The following is a 26,696-nucleotide window of genomic DNA, read 5'->3' on the forward strand; positions in this document are numbered from 1 at the left end:
GAGAGAACTGGCAGTGTCTCTGATCAAGATGTTTAATCCAAGTCTCAGTTCTGGGAACATTCCAAGGAAGCAGAAAGTGGACAAGATAGTTCTATTTTACAAAGGAGGTTCCAAGGCAGAAGTAGCAATTACACACCAATTAATATCTCTGAGTTGTAGTAGTTAAGGTACTGGGAAAGTTTATTAAAGGTAGAATTCAGGAATGGATTGATAGGAATATGAGTCTATTATGGGTGGACAGTAACTTTGTGAAGGGCAGGTCCTGCCTTAATAATTTTCTCACATTTTATAACAGTGTAGTTGGATAAGAGAAATGGCTACACCATGATACTGCTGGAAATATGACAGAATACTACAGGAAATATGACAGAATACTACAGGAAAAGTATTATCTAAGTTGGAGCAAATGGGAATGGAGATGAGACTGGGTATGGATAGGGGATTAGCTGAGAGACACCAGAGAATAAAAAAAAATCCTTATCCTACCCGTGATACTAACATAATATAGTTTTGCAACCTTTTGTGGATGAAGTCACATTAAAAAAAAACCTATTAAAAATGGAAGATTTAAATAACAAGGGCATCTTCAGTATAAAATTCAAATATCAAACAAAGCACCAACAAACATAACTAAAGAATCATCACTGTGGGCATAACAGATGAATAATGTAGAGTAGCGTGGTCCAAACTACACTAAAAACTACCACCTTAGCTCAACAAATCAATTCGGAATAGTAGACGTGCCAGTTTGACTGAAGTAAAATACACTACAAGTGCAAGAATTTTGTAAATGCCAGGATAGGCCAAAGCAAGCGGCAAGTTTGAGTTTGTTGATCAAGTGAAAGACAACTTGGATACCAATGGGTTCACGATGAACTGGTCACATTTGTTTAATGAAATGCAGCATATATCCAGAGGATCTTATATAAAAAAAATGTAACCTTGTAGAAGTTTAATCAACTGGTAAAACATCTTCCCTCATCCTCTTACTCAAAGTGAAATGCTTACCTAAAAGGTTCCGACTTCACTATTACTTAAAAAAACTATTTCAATTATGGATTCCACCCACCTCATGATAGATAGGGGTTGATATAGTATTCCTTTAGAGACACAGATAATAGACTTTGTTTTGAAATGGCACAAATTTTCTACAAGTCTAAAGATCCATCACTTAATTATTTAATTATCTTATCTGTAAATCAGTGTTACCATCTAAAAAAAAAAAATTCTTACAAAGCCTGATAAAGAGAAAACAACAGCGACTCAAGACAAAAAAGAATACTACAGAAAACTTATCTTAATGCTATGTGACTACTGTACGATAATCCAACCTCTGGTCTGTTATTATACACAAAAACAAACTCATGAATCAAGTCTATTCAGTCAGGATGATGAAACTACAGAAGAAAGAAGTTGAGATTTGCCATGGTTACCCTACTACAATGTATGGATCTTTCTCAAAATTCATAAACTTGGTGTTCTATTGCAATATAAGAATCTATCTATCTATCTATCTATCTATCCACACACACACACACACCGAAGAATCTATACAGTCAACAATGTCAACCAGATGGTAACCTATACCATCTGGTTGATGAATTAAAAAGATCTAAAAAGTCTAACTGCTTATTTACTACTACTTCTAGGATGAACTGGATCCTGGATGAAGTGCATTTAATTTAGAGAGAAACTGTTGTAATTCATAATAAGAGCCATTCCAGATAGCAAAAATGTCATCTATATATTTGAACCAGTAAGGAGGTCTAGGTGAAATGTTGTTGAAATTACATTGCTCAAATTGCTCCATAAAGAAGTTGGTGATAGCAGGAGAAATAGGATTGCCTATTGCTGTTACTTTGATTTGTTTATATAACTTGTTTTCACAGATATGTAGATGACATTTATATTCATATTTGCTTTGAACTCATTCACCAACACAGCACTCACAAATGACTAGTGACCCCTTCCACTCATTCACCAACCTCCAAGCAAAAATGTAGCCCTTAAACCTTTGCTAACTAAAGTCTCTTAATTTCTAGGAATGACCTCTAGTTTTCCCCCATACTAGTCATCTACAGTAATACCTTGCAGAGTGCAGTTAATAGATGCTGAAAAAATTCCATGCTATTCAAAACATTATAACATGTTATAGTATAAGTTCCACAAACAGACAATTACAGTATTGGTGAAAAAAATAATTATTCATCATTTCTTTACTGTAAGCTCACCCAAAATACTAATGAATGTACACAGAAAAATTAAAAAGGATTAAAATAAAATGAAAAAACATTATGAAATCCCATCCTATTATAATTTACGCTCACGTGCAGACCTACACAGTTTACTATGTAGGTATTTGGAACCGAAATCCTACAGTTGGTTACTCCGTATTCCTGGAGATGTCCTATGTCTGTAGAAGCGTGTGTTCATAGGGCCAGTTTACCTGTTCTGGAGGATGAAAAACCTGAGTTATGGGTGAAAAAAACCCCTACCTCTATAGGAGACCGGCTAACTCACCTTTAGTCAAAAGAGACCAGATAAAGGTTCCTCACATCACTGATGGGAATGGAACCCAAGTCTTTCAGATCAAAGGGCTTTGGTCTATACTGACTGAGCTACAGAGGTTCATGGAATCCCACACACTTTTTAAAATTAAAACCAGCCACAATTTGATGAAAAAGTTTCTTCTTCATCTCCATTTAAGTATTTTTTCTTATATCGCCTTGATGAGACTTTTTTGCTTTAGCACAAATATTATTTGAATATCAATTTTTTTCTGATTGCAGTCTTCACATCATTAAAAATTTTCTATATTATCCATTGCAAATCTTCTATCTTTAACAATAACTTTTTTAATATAAGATGCTCTGGCTATTGCATGTTTTATTTTTTTTTATCTTTCCTCTTAACTATCATTCATACCAATAATTCATTCATTCCTTTGTTCACATGCTATTTTAGCATTCAATGCTCCTTCTTCATTACACTTTTTTTTTTCAAAATTGTTCTAGTATTAATCATTTGTGTTTGTTAATTTCACAAGCTTCATTCGATTTCCTTTTCCAACTCATAATTGCACATAAAAGGATATGCATGTGTAATAAAAAAATCATTTTTAGAGCTACCATGACTTTGTTGCACCAAAACTGAAATAATAATAATAAAGCATGCATCAATACAACTGTTACTGCCATATGCTAAGTTGCTATGATATTATCCTAATAGAGTCAGAATGTCAGTAGTGCAGTAGAGTTTCCTCCTACTGTTAAACAAATTTCAGAGTTGTTAAAAATTATAAACCATATCAAAATAAAAGTATATATGTTTTTATTTCATTTCCCTTCCAACTTTTTTTAATGAGTTATTACACTACTACTTGAAAGATGTGATCTTTTGAACATAAGGGAAATGAAATAAGGAAATAACATAAGGGAAATGAAATAAAAATTTTATGTGTACATAAGAATTTTCCTCATGGCAAGTTTAATGTGAAGCAGTTGACAAGAAAATGAATCAATGGAATAAACTTCTGCCTGCAGCTGTCTTAAGATACATAAAAAAGGGCTAATGAAAGAAAACGAAGTTTGCTCAAATATATAAAAATGCTTTTATTATATGACATTTATATACTTTTGATCCTTTGAAAGTTTTACTTTCATCCATTTCCTTAACAATAAACAATATACTAACAAAAAACCTAATGATGAGATTGCTTTGCTGTGCCATGAAAGGAAGATTGCCGGAGTGAGTACCTTTCAATCATGTCATTTCACAGACTAACTTGTGGACTACTCCAAACTAAAACATCATAGCATTTATTTGTATTTGCTAATATTTTCAAAGTTTTAATGTTTATTTTTATTATTATGTTGACACCAAATTCTAACTGCTTTTTTTTTTTTTTGATGGGTGTAAAACAAAAATGCATATTTTTTTAAGCTCTCTTATTTTCTAAATGAGATCTTTTTTTTTTTTTTTTTTATCAGAAACCTTTTTATCCTTATACATTCCAGTATTGCTAATCCCAAAAGAAAAATATGCACTTACCACACTTTTTACCGATTCTTAAAATGGGAGATAGTTTATCTCCTGTAATGCGAATAATTGTACCATCAGCAGTTCCTGTGTAAATGCTACCTATAGTTAAAAGATAATAATAATACTATTATAAGAATGAAAATGCTTTTTGATTCTAAATAAATGATACTACAAAATAATAATAATATTATTATTACTGCACCCTCCATGAAGTCAGCAGACACATTATGGGAGGTTCATCTGGCAATGTATTTATCATACTGAATCTTAAAATCCTTAACATTCCTTGAATTAACAACACATTCTGGTAAGGAGTTCCATTTATTGATAATTCTCCATGTAAAAAATCTACTCCTCACACCCCTCTTCACCACATTCTTACATAACTTCCAGGGATGGCTTCTGGTTTGCCCCTCTTGTCTTTCACTCCTACTCTATTTTATAATCTCATAAAATTGCTAGCATTTTTAATTGCTAGTGTTTGCAACACTAGCAATTAAACTGACTAATCCAATAAAATCCTCTCACTAACTTAAATATCTCTATCACATCTATTTTACTCCTATCTACCAAACTCTGCAATTCACATTTTTTCTGACCAATGCTTTATACAGTGGCACAACCACTTTCCTTATCCCTACATGTTAGAGTACGTCTTATCATAGCAGCACTGCAAGAACATCCTTTGCAACACTAGCAATTAAACTTCAGTCTACTGTTAACCATCGCTCCCAAATCTCTAATCTCGTCCACTTCCTGCAGTATACAGCGCAGCACTGTTGATATAGTATGCAGCCTTATATTTCTGCACTCCAAAATGTAACAACTTGCACTTATTGATATTAACACTACAACTGCACTTGTTTGTCAAGTAAAAAGTCTATTCAAATCTTCCTGAAGGAAATGAATGTCAGCAGTTCTACTTACAATTCTTTCCAATTTCACATCATCAGCAAACAACCGAAGATCCCCAGTCGGTCCACATGATATATCATTTATAAACAAGTTAAACAGCAGGGGCCCAAGAACAGAACCCTGGGATGCACCACTTGTTACTCTCCTTTTTTTTTTTGAGACACTGCTCCATCATACACTACCTGTTGGTATTGTTCAGAGAGCCAATCTCTGATCCACCAAATCTATCCAACACTTTTGCAAAGGCCAAGAATATCACTGTATATGATTCTCCCTTATCTACCACACCTGGTACTCTAACATAAAATGCAACTAAATTGCTAAAATAGGACCTACCATTTCTACTATTTACAAATCCATGCTGACCATAATAAAGAATGTCATGTCCATCAACCCAATCTTGTATTCTATTCCTAACCAATCTCTTCAATACCTTGACCACAATTATACAGACTGGTCTATAATTGGAAACTTCTGTCCTAGAACCATGCATGTATTATACCATTTGGCCTTCTTTCCACTCCTTAGGAACCCTATCCACAGCGAGACTTTCATTCAATAACCAGGTTAAGAGCATAGCCAACTGTGGTGCACATTCCTTAAGAATACGTGGTGATATGTCATCTATTCCCATGGCGTTATTAACATCTAACCCAACCAACTCCTGATACACCTCTGATTCTTTCACTTCCAATTCTCCTAATACTTGCCTCCATTCTATATATTGCACCACATCATTTACACCAGTATGATATACACTGATGAAGTGTTCATTCAATAATTCCACTATATCCTTTGCAACTGTTATTCTGCTGCCATGACTATCCACTAGTGTCAACCTGCCATAATTATTCTTTCTCTTGCTTGCCATATAGCAGAAAAATCCACTTAATTTAACCTTGGTCTGACCAGCCAATCTCCTCTCATAATGCACCTTTTCTTTCTTTACCATGCTTTGTAGCCTGCACTTTATACTCTTTGTAGAGCCAATCACCACCAACTATCTTGTACCTCCTCCATAATATTTTCCAACACAGCTTGCTTGATTTCATATTCTTCCATTTCACTCCAACTGTATTTACTCACTTAACCCTTTGTATGCATTTATACATTGCTAGTGTCAGATACTGCCTTGTGAATTTCCATGCACTGTCAACATCTTTTCTGCTCAGCTCATCTACCCAACAGACTGATGCTAACTGACTACAGTGCATCCTATAATCACTCGCTTTATACTTCCACATATATCCATTTTTGGCAGTAACCTTTTCTTGTTTCATCACTTCCCAAACAAGTACCTCATGATCAATCTCACCAACTGGCAACAGTGTCAACGCCTCATCATTAACAACTACATCTTATGAAGTCATTACCAAATCCAAAACATTAAAGCCTCTAGTTGCTTACATGCTGCTTAGGATATTCATCTTTCAGAAATTCAACAAACTCTCCCTGTTCCCATATAAAGGAATTTAAAAGGAACTAATTTGTCTAAACATTCCACAATCAGTATTCTCTGCATTTCCTGTCCTATAACAGCATCCTATCAAATATACTAGCCTGTTTATTTCAACTTCACACCACACAGATTCAAAATCTATGCATGCCCTATCATCTTCCACACTTTTGTTGACAAAATTCCTCTGCAATCATTAACAGCACTCCCTTCCTCTTTTCACATTTCTATCTTTCCAGAAAATTATATATATCCTATTTCTATTCTCGACATCACATCCTCCTCAGACAATCAAGTTTCACTTATTTTTTTATTTATTATTATTATTACATGACACCTCTGGGAAGTCTAAAGACTCATCGAAGGAGGGTACCTACTCTATAACTCTGTCTCCATCACTCAATCCACCAACTACAACAAACTGCAACTACACCAACGCTATCTACCACCCACCACTACCACTAGTATTTTCACAGACAATCACAAACATCCATGTCCACGGAGGGATTTGAACCCGCAGCCTTTTGGTTGGAAAGCAGGCAGGCTAACCACTCGGCCAACCAGGCTGGCAATTATTTTTTCCAATTATTCCAATTATCATTGCACATACTGACTCAATCAATGCAACCAACTCCACTCTCTTGTTTCAAACACTCCTTACATTTGTGTACAAATGTAACAATCCCTGTGTCCTTGAGGCCAGCCAACCACTAACATTCTCTATTCTAGCTGGTATACCACACCTCTCTCTTTGGTCTGACCACTCCCATTTCCCTGACTCTCATTCTCACCTGTCTCATCCTCACCTTTATGCATTCCATCACCTTGTGCTGCTGCAACTATATCTTCAACCTCGTGTCCATCTTCCTCCTGTTGTACAATCTATTTAGTTGTGCTGTCTTGCTTCACAAGTAGACTCCGATCATTTACTACATTAACTTCTTGACTCTGTGTCTTCTCAGAAAATAATAGCCTTTCTAAATGCCCAACACCAAACCCATTCAAATTTAATCCATCAGCTTTATACCATTTGAACTTCCCTTCAAATTCACCCCACAGATTTACAAATTGAACCTTCTTTGCCTCACACAACTCAGCCATCTTAGTATTTTCATTATATCTGCTCTCCTTCCCAATTCACTATTGTCGTATCTAGGCAACATGCATACGACTTTTCAAACAACACTATTCTTCTTAACTTACTGCAACACTTCCTCAAGTTTCTATCTCCTCATATCCCACATCCCACAGACCAGTTATGACCGTGGTCAGTCTTCTCTTGATCCTCTCCGATATATCATCACCACCATGAAAAAGCAGGTGACCAAATCTGTGCACAATCCATTCGAGGCCTGATCAAGGCCTTATACAATGGAACCAGAGCCTCTCTATTTCTACAAGTTAAGATCCTCTGCATCATTGCAAAGTGACCTCTGAACTTCAGATTCTTATTCACCACCACTCTAAGGTCTCTCATCTCCTCAACTTCCTCCAAAATTTCTTTGACAAGTGTATACTTTGCATTTCATTGTCACCTACCAAATTCCAGAACCTTAAATTTCAACATGGAACTGACAGTTCCATACTGTTGTCCACTCATACAACATATTCAAGTCCTCCTGTAAGACCAGAACATCTGTGGGTTCCTCATCACTCTCGCCAGTTTTGCATCATCTGCAAACAGTTGTATATCACCAGTTAAATGCATCCAAATATCATTAATATACAAATTAAATAAAAATGGTCCCAAAACAGACCCTGTGGTATACCACTAGTGACTTTCCTCTTTCAAGATAGTGTCCTCCCCATACACAACCTGATGACACTACTGATAGCCAGTCACCTATCCAACTTATTAGTCTATCATCCAATCCTATCCACTTCAGTTTAGTTACCAATTTGTGGGGTAGAAATAAAAGCCTTTGCAAAATCAAAGTATGCCACTGTATATGCATCTCATCCAATACATCTGTCACCTTGTTATAGTACATAAGCAAGTTGGTAAAACACAACTTCCCTTTAACAAACCCATGCTGATAAGCACATAGAATACCACTGTTATCACATTTTGTATCCTATATACAGATTGGTCTATAATTTGTTGCTTTAGCCTTATCACCACCTTTGTGAAGTGGAACCATTTTGCTTTTCTTCCACTTCTTTGGGACTTGTGCCGTTGAAAGACCTGTTAAACAGGTAGGCCAAGGCTGATGCTAATTTCTTTGAAAATTCCCTTAAGAAACAGTAATATGTCATCAAGACCTATTGCCTTATTGACATCTAGCTTACTTAACTCCTCATATACCTCTTACTAGCTCACAATTAAGTCTTCCATCATTTCATTCTCAACACTTGAGCTTCTGATTTCACACTGAGGATGAAACACCCTGATGAACACCAAATTATAGGCCCATTTGTGTGTCAGATGTTGTGGTTAAAGTGTTGGAGAAGCTGGTGAGAACCAGGATCCAGAATTGGGTTGACAACAATAGTATTATCTTTCATGGACAGCATGGATTTGCTAAAGGGACATCATGCTTTAGTAATCTACTTATTTATTACAATAAAGTGATAGCTTCATTGGATTGAGGACAGGAATATACAGTAGTGTACTTAAATTTTGCAAAGCTTTTGATAGATTACCACATTGGCTGTCTGATAGGTATCAGCAAGCTGTGTATGGGGGGGGGGGGGGCAATATCCCAGAAGAGGAAAGTTACTACTGGTGTGCCTCAGGGGTCTGTTTTAGGGCTAGTGCTGTTTAACCTGTATGTAAATGATATTGTCAAAGATCTAGATGGGGATATTAAGTTGTTTGCAGATGATGCAAAGTTGGGATGAACTATGAGTAGAGCAGATGTGGCCTTACAAGAAGACTTGAATAAATTGAATGAACAGGCTTGGAAGTGGGGATGCCAATTCAATGTTGCAAAATGTAAGGTTTTAATAAGAGGGTGGCCTGAAAAGTTCTCAGCCTAACAATGAAAAAATGAATTTATAATTTCAAAATTATTTTTATTTTTCAACATAATCTCCCTTATTTACTCCAGCAATGCTCCAGTGCCATTATCTCGTCTCTGTAGTGGTTCTCAGTAAGAGCAAAATACCCCTCTACAGCTGTCATCACCTCTTGATTCGAAGAAAAAATGCTGACCAGAGAGGAAGAGTTTTATTATTATTCGACACCTCCAAGGAGTCCAAGGACTAATAGAGGGAGGGCACATGCTCTACAACTCAGTTTCCACCATTCAATCACCAACTGACTGCAACTACATCAACGCCAAAGAGGGAGCCAAATCTGGGGAATAGGGTGGATGTTCCAACAATTCATAATGCAGATCCCTTAATTTTCTCATTGCCAAAACACCTTTGTGGGCAGGTGCACTGTCCTGATGAAAGATGATTTTTTTCTTCTGCAAACAGGATCTTTTGTCACGAATTTTTTCGTCTAGTCTGATTAAAAGATTGGAATAATAATATTCCCCAGTTATTGTTTTACCCTTTTCAAGATAATTAATAAACAAAATGCCTTTTGCATCCACAAACACTGATGCCATGACCTTTCCTGCTGATGGAACCGACATTGTCTTCTTTGGCACTGAACAACCAGCTTCTGTCCACTGTTTTGACTGCTGTTTGGATTCTGGTGTGTAATGGTGAATCCAAGTTTCATCCATAGTAATACACTGATCCACAAAATCAGTTTTTCTTGTTAAAATGTTCCAAGCACTGTTCAGAGATTTTCATGCGAGTGTGTTTTTGATCTTTTGTGAGCAAGCACGCCACCCATCTTGCACAAAGCTTTTTCATTTGCAATTCTTCATGCAAAATATATCCTACACGTTCTTTTGAAATGCCTATAGTCTCAGCAATTTCATGCACTCTGATTTGCCAGCCATCCAATACCATATCGTATGTTGATCAATGATTTCTGGTGTTGTTACACTTTTTGGACATCCTTCATATGGATCATCTTCAAGGCTAGTATGACTACGTTTAAACTCAGCAGCCCATTTCTTAATTGTCGAAAACAAAGGAGAAGAGTGCCCATAAACTTTTATGAACTTTGAATGAATTTCTTTTGATGTTAAACCTTCTTTTACAAAGAATTCTATAATCACACGATACTCAATTTTATCCATTTCAAGGGATACAGACAACACTTTTGCTTCAGACAGCTGTATAAAACAAACTACTTGATAGAATGACTTGCAATTTCACGTGGATGCTTATGACAGACGTACCAACTTCGAAAAAAAAAAATCTTGCCGATAGTGTTGCCATGTATGGCTGAAGCCGAGAACTTTTCAGACCACCCTCATATATCCACCAAGTGTAAATTCTACATCCCAAAGATGAGATGTAGAATTTGTACTTGGTGAGAATATATTGTTGGAGGTGGAGGAAATAAGAGATCTTGGGGTGGTGGTGGATAATGATCTAAACTTCAGAGGACACTTTACCAAAATTGTGAGGACAACACAATGAATTCTAGGAATGAGGCAGAGGACGCTGACTTGTAGAAGTAAAGAGATTCTTGTTCCATTGATAAATTTCTGATTAGGCCACACATGGACAACAGTGCACAGATTTGGTCATCTGTTTTTAGAAAGGATGAAGAGATGTTGGAAAGGGTCCAACAAGGTATTGTAGTTTCTGATCTATGGAATGCTGAATATGAGGAATGGTTAAGAAGATGCAATCTACAGAGTCTAGTGGACAGGAGGAAGAGGGGTGATATAACAGAGACTTACAAGTAAGAGGTTGTTATAGGATAAATGTTGAAGAGATTTCACAGAAAGTGGTGGGAGATCAGGGGGAGAACAAGAGATCATCCTTGGAAGCTGTATAAGGAGGGTATGAACATGAGAAGCAGGTTTTTTGCATACAGAGTTGTGAATGATTGGAATGCCTTAACATAGTGTGGTGTCTGCAGAGAATTTGAGTGTATTTAAGGTGAGGTATGATGAGCTGTGTATATGACAAAAGGACCTCCTAGATGAGTCTTTGACTCCATGCAGTCTTAGGGTAATAATAATAATATGAAAGTAGCAGCAAGCTCTAATAAATAAACTACTAAAACTTTATCAACTATATCATCATTTTAGAATGAATTAACTTCTATATGAAAGTTTCAACATTTCAGAACAATTCTGCCTTCTGTATGAGAGCTTCTGAAGAAATAACTAAAACCATATCTGTAGTTAAATTTCCCACTTATCTCTTTATATAAGGATATCCTCTCTCTCTCTCTCTCTCTCTCTCTCTCTCACAGTCTTCTATTTCTGTCCAGTTTTCATTGTCCTGCTATGTTCCTTCTCTACTCCATGGACAGCTGAAAACACTTAGCAATGTTTGGTAATGTTCTTTTTGCTTCCACAGACACTCAAAAATGTAACTGCGAAACTTTTGCACCATATGCCGCCATTAATGCTTTTCAGCATTGAGCTTGAACTGACAAAGTTCTTTCTTCGCAGTGCAGAAAAGTTTAATTATATTTTCACAGTGAAACAGCCAAAAATTATAAAAGTTCATTTCACAATCCTTTGTGCACTGAAGTGAGCTCATTTAATTATTCACACAATGTGAATTACAGTGGACTTTTGCTTCTCTCATAATTGACAACATATCTTGCAAACAACATTTGTCTATATACAAACAACACAAACATTTCAACACCTGACAGTTCATACAAAATCACAATTAACTTCTAATAACTAATTTTAATAAATTTCACATTTAAGTAGGGCTTCTGTAGCCAAAGATAAAAATAACACTTCAAAACATCTTGCTTGTGACATACAAAAATAAACAAACATTGAACTAACTATTTTACAAATACCACATTACTAATTTCTTAACTTTAATTCACTTAACATATTGTGGGACACGTGAATTTTAATACAGATATCTACAGTATACCTGTACTATAGTTGGAACCTATTTTTGTTACTTGAATTCTGTTTGCCAGGTAATTCCTGATCCAGAAGTGTAGTTTTCTGCAAATTCCAATGGAGTCTAATTTGTTTAGCAATATTTGGTGGTCAAGAGTGTTGAACGCTTTTGTTAGATTTAACAGTATGAGGATGGCAAACTTGTTTTTATTCAGAGTCCATAATGTATTCCAATAATATGACTGTGGTATTTGGAATCAAAAAGTCTCATTAATGCCAATAAATTTTGGTCCCACTATCTCTACCAATGCTAAGAACTCCTCATCTTTATTCCTGATGCTTGTGGCATTAATATATGTGTTAATTTCAAATAGTTTGATTTCTCAACCAGTTTTCCCACCACCTCCTTATTTATACAGTACACACTTATTTCTTGACAAAGTTGCTGCTGCAATTGCTGGAGTCATCACTAACAACCTGTCATTCTTTCTCACTCTCACACTTTATAATTACACTCACAATTTCCCACTGAATTTACAGTGAGCATCCATGCAACAATCCAGACACATCCAGTTTCTCTGAAAATTTATTTTCACTCTTTTACGGAACAACAATTTCTCCAAGAGCCTGACACCAAAACCATTCAAGTGCAATCTGTATACCACAGGTTCTGTTCTAGGACTGCTAGTGTTTAATTTGTACATTAACGATATAGGAAAGGATCTCAGAGGAACTGTTCAATTATTTGCCAATAATGCAAAGTGGTACTGCAATAGTTAATAGAGATGATGTCAAAATTTTGCAGGATGATTTGGATAGTTTGACAGACTGGACAAAGGAGAATGGATGTCAGTTTAATGTGGCAAAGTGTAAGGTTATGCATTTTGGGGTGAAAAGATTACCAGCTGTATACTATATTGGTGGAACTGTACTCCAGGAAATTGACAAAGCCAGAGACTTGGGAGTGTTAGTGGATAAGGAGTTAAAGTTTAGGGACCACATAGAAAAAGTGGCTAAAGCAGCTCAGATTATTTGTTTACTGAAGAATACTTTGACAAGCATGTTATTGTCCCTCTTTATCAAGCTTTGATAAGACCCCATCTTAACTACTGCATGCAGATCTGGGTGCCAGGGTTTCTTGGTGATGAGGAGGTGGAGAGGATCCAGAGGCGAGTGACCAAGATGATAGCAGGTCTATGGAATGAACCTTATGAGAACAGGCTGAAGATTTGTGGGTTACAGAAACTAGTTAATAGGCAGAAAAGGGATGATATGATTGAGACATACAAATTACTGAAGGGTTTTTACAAGATTATCAGAACAGGTCTGGTGGTGAGAGAAACTAGGGGCCATCCACGGAAATTGAGTAAGTATAGTAAGCAAGGGTGTTGGAACTAGGTTTTTTGTTTGGAGAGTAGTGAATGAGTGAATAGGTTGCCATAACTGTGAATGAGTTCAAAGCAAAGTGTGAGAGATACTGTGCAAATGTTGGATAGTTCTTGACATGATGTTTAGGGCCTCCCTCAATGAGTCTATAGACTCCTCGGAGTAGCCTGTAATAATAATCTATCTTGCAAGTATAAAACCTTTCATCCATCAAGGTCAAAAGGATATATACATTAATATAGTGCACACCTTCTCTCCTACACAATCCACTTACTGACTCATTTGTATTTACACTCTCCTCCTCAGCTCACTCCTGTCATACAAGGAAAAACTCAAGAATCATCTGTTGCCATATGAATGTGTTCTGTAACAAATAACACTGACAGTACTCTTCCATTATTATACAGTACTTTAAAATCTTATAAAATATCTAAATATAAAATAAACTAAGATGAATTAAATCTAATACATTACAGTGCTTCACAATATAAGTAATATCTCAGAACAAAAACAAGTTGCATTAATAATGTTTCAATAGATTTAAAATCAACATCTTCAGACCACAAATTAGAATTGACATAAAACACACAGCACTCAAATTGTTTGTTACAGGAATGATTCATATCATAACTGAAGAGGAACTAATGTCTTATCAATGCACCCTCCTCAAGGAGCAAAATAAAAATGAAGTAAAATTCAGAGAAGTCAAGCTAAATTGTGATCTTAGAATGAAAATTCTCACAGATCTCTGGAAAATTAATGCAGCCATACTTGAAATTAGGAGAGTGCTTCATAGCTGATGATTCTAGAAACAGTCTCTCAGACCTATAGTAACTTCTATGCAGCATAGCTGCCTTCTTCCATTTAATTCTGTGTGAAGGACCACAGAATGAACAGCATGGCCTACCAGTCCTGACTTGCCATGCAGATAATTGTAAATGTGGATTTTACATTCAAGTTGAACTTTAACAGATCTACTGTTCTGTTCAAAGTAGGCTAAGTTTCAGGCAAAAGTAACCTCACAACTCCAAATATGAAAGAGGATGAAGCTGGTCTGTCAAAGAAAATATAAAGGTTGCTAATTGAATGTGATGTTTAAAAGTGGCATGGAGATGATATTGATGAAAAATTTCAGCTATGTACTCCAGATATAAGGGATGGGAATAGTTTTGTTGTGATATTATGTGTCAGGTGTGGGAGGGCATAAGGAGTATGCAGTACTTTATTTTATAGAAGTTGTAGTCATTAACTAAAAAAAAAGTGTTCAAGTTCTGGCAAGAGCTGTATCATCAGAAAAAAGAATAGTCATGGCTCTGTAAATGTTTTGAAGATCCATACTTGTTGGGCAAATGGTGGTGTGAATAGATATGCAAGTACCTCCCAGTGTGTGCGTGCACACACACTTGTTTAGGTTTGCTGTAAATAGTAAAGGATAAAAACTATTTGGTAGTCATGTAACTAGCATTTTAAGAAAGGGAAGGTAGTTGTTTGTTACTTTTCTATAGTGAACGTATTTTTGGATGCTGTATGTTATGCATTAAAAATGTATCTAGGCCATGAGATCAAATAGCAAACACATAATCTACATTGCATAGTCAGACTGTTGGTATATGTGTAGTAGTGTTGAGTACTCATTCAAATGTGAACCGATTCCTTGCATGTAGATTCCCCTATCAAAAATATTCCAAATATCCACATATTTTTATTTCAACTAATCAACCAAACTTACATTTTGCACTAAGCTTTCTCATCCCATTCTCTGCAGCATACTGCAAACATTTGTTCCACATAATACATCTCCGAATTGATCTATGTATCTACACTTGTAACACATGTAGCTATCTTTGGATCTGTTCTGCCACAAACCCACTGCATTGCAGCACCAGAATTCTTGAAATCTCAAAGATTATCTTAAAACTAGTTAGTGTTAATAAAAATTTAATAAAAATGAAATGCACCATTTAATGAAAAAAAAAAAAAAAGTCTCTCAAAATCTCCACCATCTTATTCTACCATTTATACCATGTAAAGATAATGTAGCGCCTATAAAAACTCCTAATAAAACTACTTTAAATGTGCTTAACTTTCTCAGAAATAGTTCTTAAATAATATACTTAATCACACAAAATCTAAATGAAAAAACTTTTAAGAGGAGCTTGTTGTCTCTATTGAATATTCAGCACCACTTTGTAGCACCATCTGGATTTATAGAAATAAAATTATATGCAACAGCTTCAAAATGAAATGTTATAAATAAGGTGTGAAATAATCAAGTTATTGTTAATTGTGCATCAAAAATGAATACGTTTTGGCATGAATGTCAAAATAATTTCTTCTAGAAAATATGCAGTTTGAGTTTCATAAAATTCTCCATTCACCATGTTTTATTCATTGTAAAAATGACTTCACAAAGTTATCTATCATATCCAATAACAACCTTACCTCTGTGCAGTGCTAAAGATTCTGGCCATATTAAATGTCCTTCAAATAAATTTTGGACTTGATTAAGGCGATCATTAACTGACAGTGCACCATCCAATGATGCTGGTAATGGCAAGCTGTGAAAAGACAAGTAAATATGTGAAGAAAATATCTTCGGTGCAATATATCTTTGTAATATATAAAAGATATCTCAAACATGTTCGGACTAATTCTTGTAGATAGGCTTATACATTGGTAACACATGACTATTAAATTATTTCAGGAATTTACAATGTATACTGGAATATTAATGAAAAGAAACTTTAATAAATACTTCCTATATTTCGACAATGTCACATCACCATCTTCATGAGAACATAAAACTATGACGCAGGCACTACAAAGAGCAGATGAGGCAGAAGAGAGAAAACTAGCATTGTTCCTAGAGTCCTAAAGGTTCCCCCAGAGGGCTATATTGGGTTGTCTTAGCTGTTGGGCTGAAGTTTTCAAGTTGCAAGCTATCCAAATTTGGGGCAGTCTCATGCACCCAAATTTGTTGAGGTTTGGAAAGTTTTTTTTAGAGCTGAGGCTGATTCCATGAACAATCTTTCATATTTAAATTTGGTGTGGTGTAATAGCATGGCTTTCTTCCAGCATATTCTGTGGCAAGTATCCAGAGATACTAAGGCAAATGATGTGGTAAGTTGCTTCATACACAAACTGTGTTTGCTTACACTTGGATACAGGATTAAATCAAGAATATAATTTCTTGGTATCTTTAATTTATAGTATAATCAAGTGGAAAAACTTTCAACATAGTCAACACAGAGTTTCATCATTGCCAAGTAAAAGACCTCAAAACAATTTAAGTTTTTGTTTTATTTTTTTAACCACTCAAATGGCATTCACTGCAGCTGCTTTTAACTCTTCTACGATAAAAATCATCAAGTCTAAAGGCAAATTCATGTATATGAGAAGTAGTAAGTTAGAGAAGAAATCACTAGTAAACATGTTTTGACATGGTACAACATGAAAGACATGTTGTACCATGTCGAACTTGATGATGCAAGATCTAGAAAATAGATCTTGAATCACCAATCACTTTTGTACAATATCCTAGTTGCCATAGGTTTTTGAAGAAACTTGTGATGGACACTGCTGTTGGAATATAAAAAAAAAAAAAATTAATAACTCTTTCTTATATCGTTGCCATCCACATGATATGAAAGGTTGTAAACCTATATCTATACTACATTAGTACCAAGGGTGAGCTAAGAATTTTTTTTAAAATAAAAGATAAAAATACAATATATGTTATTGTACTTTTATTATTTTTAATATAATCCAGAAATCCTGCTCTAGAAACCAAACATGGAACTTTTTTCGAGTCACCCCTTGAAAAAAGTGGCGACTTAATATCCCCAATAAATGGGTGAGGTAGTTGCACACCAGGCAATGAAATATGATCTTATTGCCAATCTTATTGTTTGCAAAGATGAGAAAGAACTGAGACTGCAGATAAAGTTCATGCTTTATTTATAGATCAATAAGGTAAAACTATCCATCATACTCCAGAATGATTTGCTTTCACATATTCCAACTAACCAGGCAAAAACTATTTATCTGATGTGCACTGGAATGTGCAACCTCTTGTTTATAAGATTAAAAGCTTATTTTAAAAAGGTTCATATTATATTATCACTTTTGTGTTGTGCCATTATCCACCACCAGTACTGTTGACAGGGTGAAGCATAGAGGCAGCCTGCCTCATAGCATGGCTTAATAATGGCGGCTGTTCAGCCATATTGCAGTCGAGCATTTTTCCAAGCTTAAACTTGTTAAAAATTATTTGCAAACAGCAATGACCCAAGAAAGATTGGTTGGTATAGCAAATATATCAATAGTGGTGGACATAGCTTATAATTTAAATTTACTAGAGCTTATGAACAGTTTAATTATGTGATATCACCATAGAGCAAACATTTAATTAATATCATTATGTAATTGTTTTACATTAATCCTTTCTTTTAAGCTTATACGGTGATCCAAATGCATTTTTGAAAATTATGGAGACAACTACCATATTTGAATAAAAACTTTAGTTTAATATAACTAAAATCTACATTCGACGTTTTGACCTTTATGTCGAGGTCATCTTCTGGAGCATACAACTATACATAGAAAACAAGCTACACTACAATCAAACTGGTTTGTTAAAGATACTGACCAACCGCTACAACAATTGTTGGCCTGACTTCTGGTGAAAAAAAAAATTATACATCAACGCTAGAGTCCTATTGTTAGCGTTATCTGTTGTTTGTAGAAATACATTGGGCGCAACAACAAGTATCTATTTATATACATATATTAACATAATGATTATACTTGTACATTCCAGCCAGTTGGTATGGAATGGTTTCTAATACTAGCTGAAGATTGGTTCGAGTCCTGACTTATGCTGGATCTTATATATTAGGTAGGCTGAATGTGTGCCATCCAGATCCTTGGAATTTTCATGTCATCTTTGTTGTTGATATTTGGGTGGTTTATCAGGATTTCGCAGGCTTCCTTAAATTTCCTTTCATACCAGATTTTTGTGTGGAGTAAAGAGCAGGTGGTTTTCCAGTTGATTTGGTGTAAGGTGTTGAGCATGTGGTTTGAGAGGCCTGCTTCACCATAATGGTTAAATTTAATGTGTTCTTTATTGCGTATGGGGGTTGTCCGTCCTGTTTCATCAACGTACGGTAAGTTACAGGTGCAGCGGATGCAATAGACCCCAGGATGTGCTAATGGGAGGAGAGGATCCTTAGGGGAGTTGAATATGGTTTTAAGTTTAGTGGGTGGTTTAAAGGTGGAATTGAGGTTATAATGTTGTAGGATTCTGTTGATTTTTTCTGATAACCCTTTAATGTTTGGGATGGCTATGGTTTTACTGTAATCTAGATTCGTTTTTGTTGTTGTTTTATGGAGTATTTTATTAATAGTATTTTTGTTATAGCCATTATTTATGAATGTGTCGCTGATGATTTTTAGTTCTTGTTTCAGGGCTTGTTGGTTAGAGCAAATTGTTGTAGCTCTGTTTTTAAGGGTGTTAATGACCCCATATTTTTGTGATGCGTGGTGGTATGAATTAGCATGTATGTATTGGCCAGTGTGTGTGTGTGTGTGTGTGTGTGTGTGTGTGTGTGTGTGTGTCGGTAGACCGTGAAGGATAGACTGCCTGAAGGAAGACGTGCGACTAGTGTGTTTAGTAACAGGAGTGAATTTTGATTTTCAATTTCGATGGTAAATTGTATGCGTTCGTGTTGTTTGTTCAGGTGGCTAAGGAATGTGTTTAGCGTTTGTCACCCGTGCAGCCAGATCGCGAACACGTTGTCAGCGTATCTAAGCCAAACTGTCTGTCTTAGCATGACGGAATTAAGAGCTCTTTGCTCAAAGGTTTCCATGTAGAAGTTAGCGATTGAGGGGGATAGTGGTGAGCGCATGGCTGTACCTTCTTTTTGTAGGTAAAATTTGTTTTGCCACACGAAGTAACCGGACTGTAGTACGTGGGCAAAGAGAGCCGTAATGTCAGGCGGAAATTTTGTTCTGTAGTAGAAGAATTGTGTCATTGATGGGGACATTAGTGAAAAGGGCAGAAACGTCAAAACTGACTAATAAGTCATCTTTGTCGAGTGTTATGTTTTTAGTTTTGTTTATAAGGTGTTGTGTGTTTTTTTTTTTTTTTTTTTTATCTAAGAGGGGGAATGACCTACCAACTCCTTAAGTGTTGCCGCTAATTTCTTGGCTAAGTGGTAATTGGGACTGTCTATTCCTTCCACGATTGGTCGAAGGGGCACATTTTGTTTGTGTATTTTTGGGACCCCATATATTCTGGGGGGGGGGGGGGCATAGTGGGGTTTGAGTTTTTTTAACTGTGTCTGGTGGCCAAAAAGTGACCAGCTTATATGCGTTGTTATCGGCTACTAGTTGATTTATCTGAAGTAGTACGTATGTTAACCTGTCAAGGACGACAGTGGCATTGCCTTTATCCGATTTCGTTATTATTATGTTTTGTTTGGCTTTTAATGACTTAATTGCTGATAGTTCTGTTTTTATGAGATTGTTCTGTATGGTTTTCTTAGTGTTCAGGACATTACTAGTTTCTAATCGTATTTTATCGGCTATATTGTTAGGTAGGGACCTGATGCCTCTTTCTAAGTGATAGAAATGTGGTTGATCACATGTGATCAACCTATCAAGCCACACCCTGAACAACAGTGAACTTACGCTACTGAATAAACGACTTAACACAATAGCACCTAAAAAGGTAAACAAATTGGATTTTATCTACCCACCTAAAAAGTATTTCAGAAAAACCACACCTGAAATAGTTCAGACCTATGAGTTTTGATATCACCTCATTATTCACTAATGTACCACTGATTGAAACACTTAACTTACTAAATTCACAATTTCCCCCAGATATATTTCAGATATTTAAATTCACAGTATAGGCAGGTTATTTTACATGGAAAGGGAAAATAATACAAACAATTAGATGGGACAGCTATGGGTTTCCCCCCCCCCCCCAGCCAACTTCTACATAGAACATTTGGAAAAACTAGCTATCAACACAGCCACTCTCAAACCTAGTCTCTGGCTACGCTATGTTGATGATGTGTTTGCTATTTGGCCACATGGCCCAAACGCATTGAATACATTTTTAGTGCATCTAAATAGCCAGCATCCTAAACTCCACTTTACAATGGAACTAGAAGCCAACGACTGCCTGCCCTTCCTGGAAACACTGATTGCACGTCTTCCAGAAGGTTCCTTATCATTTTCAGTTTATAGAAAACCCACACATACAGGGAGATACTTACACAAACAATCACACCCTTCTCAACAATATGGTATCTTAAAAACACTAACCCATAGAGCTAGAGCAATCTGTTCCAATGACATTGCTCTCACTGCTGAACTTTCTCACCTACATCACACCTTCTTAACCAATGGTTATAATCCCCATAAGATAGATAACATACTAAATGTTACCCAGAAATCCCCTCTATCTACCACAGAAGATTACAACAAAACTATCACCATCCCATACATTAAAGGCACATCTGAAAAGATATCTAGGGGTGCTTAACAAACACCAACTGCGCACCGTATTTAAACCTTATGTGAAATTAGCAACTCTCATCCGTTCACCTAAGGACAAATGCACTCCTCTATCACATCCAGGAGTCTATGAAGTGCCCTGTTCTTGCCGTCAAGCTTACTATGGACAGACAGGAAGAACTGTGGACATTCGCCTCAGTGAACACAAAAAATATATCCGACACCTGCACTATGGCAAGTTGGGTCTGGCAGACATTGCTTTGGTTACCCTAGCATACAGGATCAATTGGAAAAAAACAAAAGTAATGCACAGAAGCTTCTACAAGTCAGAGAGGTTGTTTCTGGAATCAACAGAAGTCTTAAAACATACTCCAAACCTTAACAAGTATGGCTGTATAAATCTACCAAAGATTTGGGAAACAGTCATCCTAAGACCAAATTAATATTTATTACTTTTATTTTATTTTATTTTTTCAAACTTTCTAAGACTATTATTTGGACTACTATTTCAAAACTTTGAACTATTTTTTATTTTTTTAAAATTTTTTTTTAACCTAGATGGCACCCTATTAGGATTTTAGTCTTGTGTTGCACGCTGCAATTACTTATACTAGCCACATTGTTACACCGGATTGTGCTTGTCTTGCATTTGTAACAAACTTTGTATTGTGTGCTCTGAAGATGCTGGATATAATACCAGCAAAATATTAGTTTCTAAGTTAATAAATAGTTATTTTCTTATTCATTTGTGTTCATATCAATACCGTTAAATCTATTACAACAGGGTGCCACATGATAAGCTGATATTTAAGTTGCAGCACATGGGTCTGGATGTCAGATTGGTCAACTGGATTCAGGATTGGCTGTCTGATAGGTATCAGAGAGTTGTGTATGGTGGAGCAGTTTCCAGGAGGCAGAGGGTTACAAGTGGTGTCCCACAGGGCTCAGTACTAGGACCTATATTGTTTAACCTTTATATCAATGACATAGCCAGTGGATTGCAGGGGGATATTCAGTTGTTTGCAGATGATGCGAAGCTTGGAAGGATTATTAGTAATAGTGCAGATGTGGTAGCCCTGCAAGAGGATTTAAATAAGCTAGATAGATGGGCAAATGAATGGGGGTGTCGGTTTAATGCAGCAAAATGTGGGGTCTTGAGGTTTGGGAAACATCGATGGGATGCTGCATACTCTATGGGAGGAGTTATACTGGAGGAAGTAGGGGAGACAAGAGATCTGGGGTTGATGATTGATAGAAACCTGAAGTTTAGGGGACATATTGCAAAGGTGGTGAAGGTAACACAGAGGATTGCTGCTATTATGAGAAGGACACTGACCTGCAGAGATAGGAGGGTTATCATTCCGTTGTATAGGTCTCTGATCGGACCACACTTGGACTATTGTTCTCAGATTTGGTCCCCAGGATTTGAAGGGGATAAATTAACTGTGGAAAGGATACAAAGACGGATGACAAAGATGGTTTCAGGACTGTACAAGGATAGTTATGAGGATCGGCTGAGAGAATGTGGACTGCAGAGTTTGGTGGATAGAAGGAGAGGTGATATGATTGAGACTTTTAAACTGTTGAGAGGTGGTTACAGGGTTGACACTGGGGAGTTCTTTCGCTTGGTTGATCAGCGGGAAGGAGTGATGACAAGAGGCCATCCCTGGAAGTTACGAAAGGAAACTGTGAGCAAGAGGGTGAGGAGTGGTTTCTTTGTGTGGAGGGTGGTTGAGCCGTGGAATGCATTGCCTGATGGAGTGGTGGGAGCGAGAACGGTCAGTGGGTTTAAGGAGTGGTATGATAAACTTTGTGTTTCTCAGGGGGGGACCTCCCCTCGATGAGTCTTGACAGACTTTATGTCTTAGAAAGGACCTCCCTCGATGAGTCTTTTGACTCCTTGGAGGCCTGAATAATAATAATAATAATAATAATAATAACATGTCAGACGAACACATAAGCCTATCCATGCCTTTATGAATATCACCAGACAGACAAACCAAGAATATGATAGACTATATTATTATAAACCAAAGATGGAAATCAAGTATTCTAAACTGCAGATCCTTCTCTGCAGATTGTGGATCAGACCATAAGCTAGTATTAGCAAACCTAAGAATAAAATTAAAAGCTGGAAGCACTTTTAGAGTCAAAAGGAGACTGAATGTAAAAAAACTATAAGACAACAATATTCTAAGAAAATATCAACTAGAACTAGATAAAAATCTGAAGGAACTACCAAAACAGAATATAAACGTTCGAGAACATTGGTGCAAATGAAAGGAAATGATATTAAATTCGGCAGAAAAAACAATAGGTTACACAGAAAGAGAAAGTAAAAAGGATTGGATCTTGAATGAAGTAAAAAGGTTAAGTGATCAAAGGAAAAGCATGAAACTAAAATAGAATTATAACAGATATGAATATAATAGATTAACCAGAGAAATTAGAAAACTAGTTTAAAGAGACAAGAATAACTGGTTAGAAGAAAAATGCAAAATCGCAGAAAAGCTATCAAAAGAAAATAACCTTCATGGATTATATAAACAAATAGACCAAATTAGTAAGACACACGGACAACAAAAATTATAATGATCAAAAACAAAGAGGGACAACTAATTGAAAGTAAAACAAAAAGAATGGCTAGATGGGAAGATTTATATAATAAAAACATCTCTCAGGATATAAACGATTCCAGCCACTGAAATGGAAGAGGAAACAAATATCTTTACCAAAGAAATAATAGCACACAGCAGAGAAAAACTCAAAACTAGGAAAGCACCTGGCATTGATCAAATACATGCAGAATTCTTAAAAGCAGGAAAGGAACAACTTTTGAAACCATTAAAAACATTATTTGAAAGGATCTACAAAAACAAAGCAGTGCCTACTGATTGGACCAAATCAGTCATAACTTCTATATACAAAAAAGGAGATAAAACAGAATGCGATAATTACAGAGGCATTAGCCTCCTCAGTATTCCAAGTAAGATTTTTACAAAAGTACTCCAAAAACAAATTAAGCCATATATAGAACTAGCACTAGGAGAAGAACAAGCCGGTTTCATACCAGGGCGAAGCACAATTGATCAACTATTCACCTTAAGACAGCTAATAGAAAAGACACTAGAGTACAACCAAAGTTGCTACATAAATTTCATAGACTTTCGTCAGGCATTTGATTCAATCTGTAGAAGAGAACTATGGAAAACTATGGAAGAATTTGGAATTCCCAACAAAACCATAAGAATAATAAAGAATCTGTATGAGAAATCTGAAAGTGCAGTACGAATGGACAACACCTTAACCAACTGGTTCCACACAGAGAGCAGAGTAAGACAGGGATGCAATCTGTCACCAGACCTGTTCAATCTTACACTGGAAGAAGCAACCAATAAGGCCTTAAACAATAAACACTCCAGAATCAAAATATATGGGGAAAATGTGACAAATTAAAATTTGCAGATGACATTGCATTACTTGCAAGCATAGAAGAAAATCTACAGCAAATTTCTGATAAAATAAAGGAGGAGTGTATAAAATCTGGATTAAACATAAATATAGACAAAACAAAAATGATGCAAATAGGAAAAAGAAGCACAATCTGAAAATTGAAATTGATAATAAGAATCTAGAGCAGGTAGAAAACTTCACCTACCTTGGAGGAGTTATTGAGTACAATGGTATAATTATAAAAGATATAAACAGATGAATCAGGCAAGCATCCCAAACTTTTGGACGACTTAATAAAATATGGGACATCAAACAAGTAACAAAAATAAGAATCTATGAAACAATGGTGCTCCCAATACTCCTCTATGGAAGTGAATGCTGGAATCTCAAAAAGGCTGAAGAGAAAAAATTATTAGTTAATGAAATGGGTTGGCTAAGAAGATTACTTGGAATATCTCTGCTGGATCGACTAAGAAACGAAGACATAAGGAAACGACTAAAACAAGAAATAACAATGATAGACAAAATCCAAGAAAGAAGACTGCGATGGTTTGGCCATGTGACCAGAATGGGAACAGAAAGACTACCATCTAAAGCCCTGAATACAACAATGGAAGGTAAAAGATCAAAAGGACGGCCCAGAATTAGATGGATAGACAAAATAAAAGATAACCTGAAAACCAAATCACAACAAGCGACACCAAATTGGACAGAATTGTTCGGACTCTCCCAGGACAGACAGACGTGGAAAGAGTTCATTCGGCCTCATCATCATCCACACAGATGATAGAAGAGAGAAGAAAGAAAGAAAAAAAATATATATATATGGAATATATTGGCTGAAAGGGTGATGAGAGTGCAGATGATGACGCAGCGTAAGGAGCAATACAATACTTTGTGGTGGGCATCCCATAACAAGACTCAACCAGGATAACATTTCAGAACTCCCTGGAATAATAAGAATAAATCTTACTCAACAGCTACCTTCTAGAAGAAATACTGAGTTAATTCACTAGTGGAAATTACTTTTAAGCATAAAGTGATGTCTCACAATATTACAAATCTACTTTCAGAATTTCAGACAGAAGTTTATTTTCTTAGTTAAAATATATTACAGTAGACGATATTCTATATTCTTGTTTTCAGATTGCATATTGCAGACAATATGCAATCTGAAATTTTCCATATTGCAGACAATAGTATGCAAACAGAAGTTTGAGCTTTAAAAAAAATTTTAAAAAAAATGTCATGAATACAATTTAAAAGATGCATTTTGCAAAAGGAATAATGCACCTATTAGATATGTTTTAGCTGTCAAACCTAGCATCATTCTCCTCTAGCTGGATTAAATTTAATATTGTGTTCAGGAACACTACTATAATTCAGAGCTCTTTGGTTTTGGTTTAAATTGGATCGCTACAATGGCAAATGATTTGAAACAATACAAAATTATATGCTACAAATGTGCACTAATGTATATAAACTACTTACAGTATATAGTAAAAATGCAGCAAGGTTCAGCTAATAAACTAATATATAATATTACTATCCAATATTCTATCCTCTTGTATGGTTGTGAGGCCTGGACTTTATTGAGGGAAGATGAGAGGAGACTCCTGTCTTTTGAAATGAAAACTTACAGAAGACTCTTGAGAATTCCCTATACTGCTCACGAAACCAATGAAAATGTTCGGAAACTGATTAATTTAATAGACGGGGAAAAAAAAGGGAAAATATTCTGACAGTCATCAGAAAAAGACAGATGAAATGGTTCAAACATGTGGAGAGGGCTAATGGCACTCCCAAAGCAAACACTAGAAGGAATCGTTCTGGGATCAAGAGTTAGGGGCTGACCTCGATTAAAATGGACTAACAACATCAAAAAATGGACAAATTCCTCCCTTTCTTAACTGACATCGAGAACAAGAGACCGAGATGATTGGAGGAGGAAAACAAAGAACATCATCTATGAATGACCCAACGGTCCATTTAGGACTATGGGAGAGAAGATTGCTATCCAACAA

The 26,696-nt window shown here is 35.9% G+C and overlaps 1 protein-coding gene across 3 annotated transcripts in view; it reads right to left on the bottom strand.

The window, feature by feature from the left end:
- LOC150102233 (adipocyte plasma membrane-associated protein-like) overlaps positions 1-26,696 on the bottom strand; it is an 89,118-nt gene that overhangs the window by 49,047 nt on the left and 13,375 nt on the right. For all 3 annotated transcript variants that reach the window (XM_090399118.1, XM_090399117.1, XM_090399116.1), the window contains exons 3-4: positions 16,135-16,250; positions 4,051-4,140 (exon numbers count right to left, since the gene is read on the bottom strand). In XM_090399118.1, the coding sequence (XP_090255244.1) occupies positions 4,051-4,140; positions 16,135-16,250 (206 nt within the window). The remainder of the gene's footprint in view (positions 1-4,050; positions 4,141-16,134; positions 16,251-26,696) is intronic.

This window comes from Typopeltis vanoorti, chromosome 10 (assembly GCF_054136105.1).
Source record: "Typopeltis vanoorti isolate ZY-2024b chromosome 10, IOZ_Tvanoo_1.0, whole genome shotgun sequence".
NCBI lineage: Eukaryota > Metazoa > Arthropoda > Arachnida > Uropygi > Thelyphonidae > Typopeltis > Typopeltis vanoorti.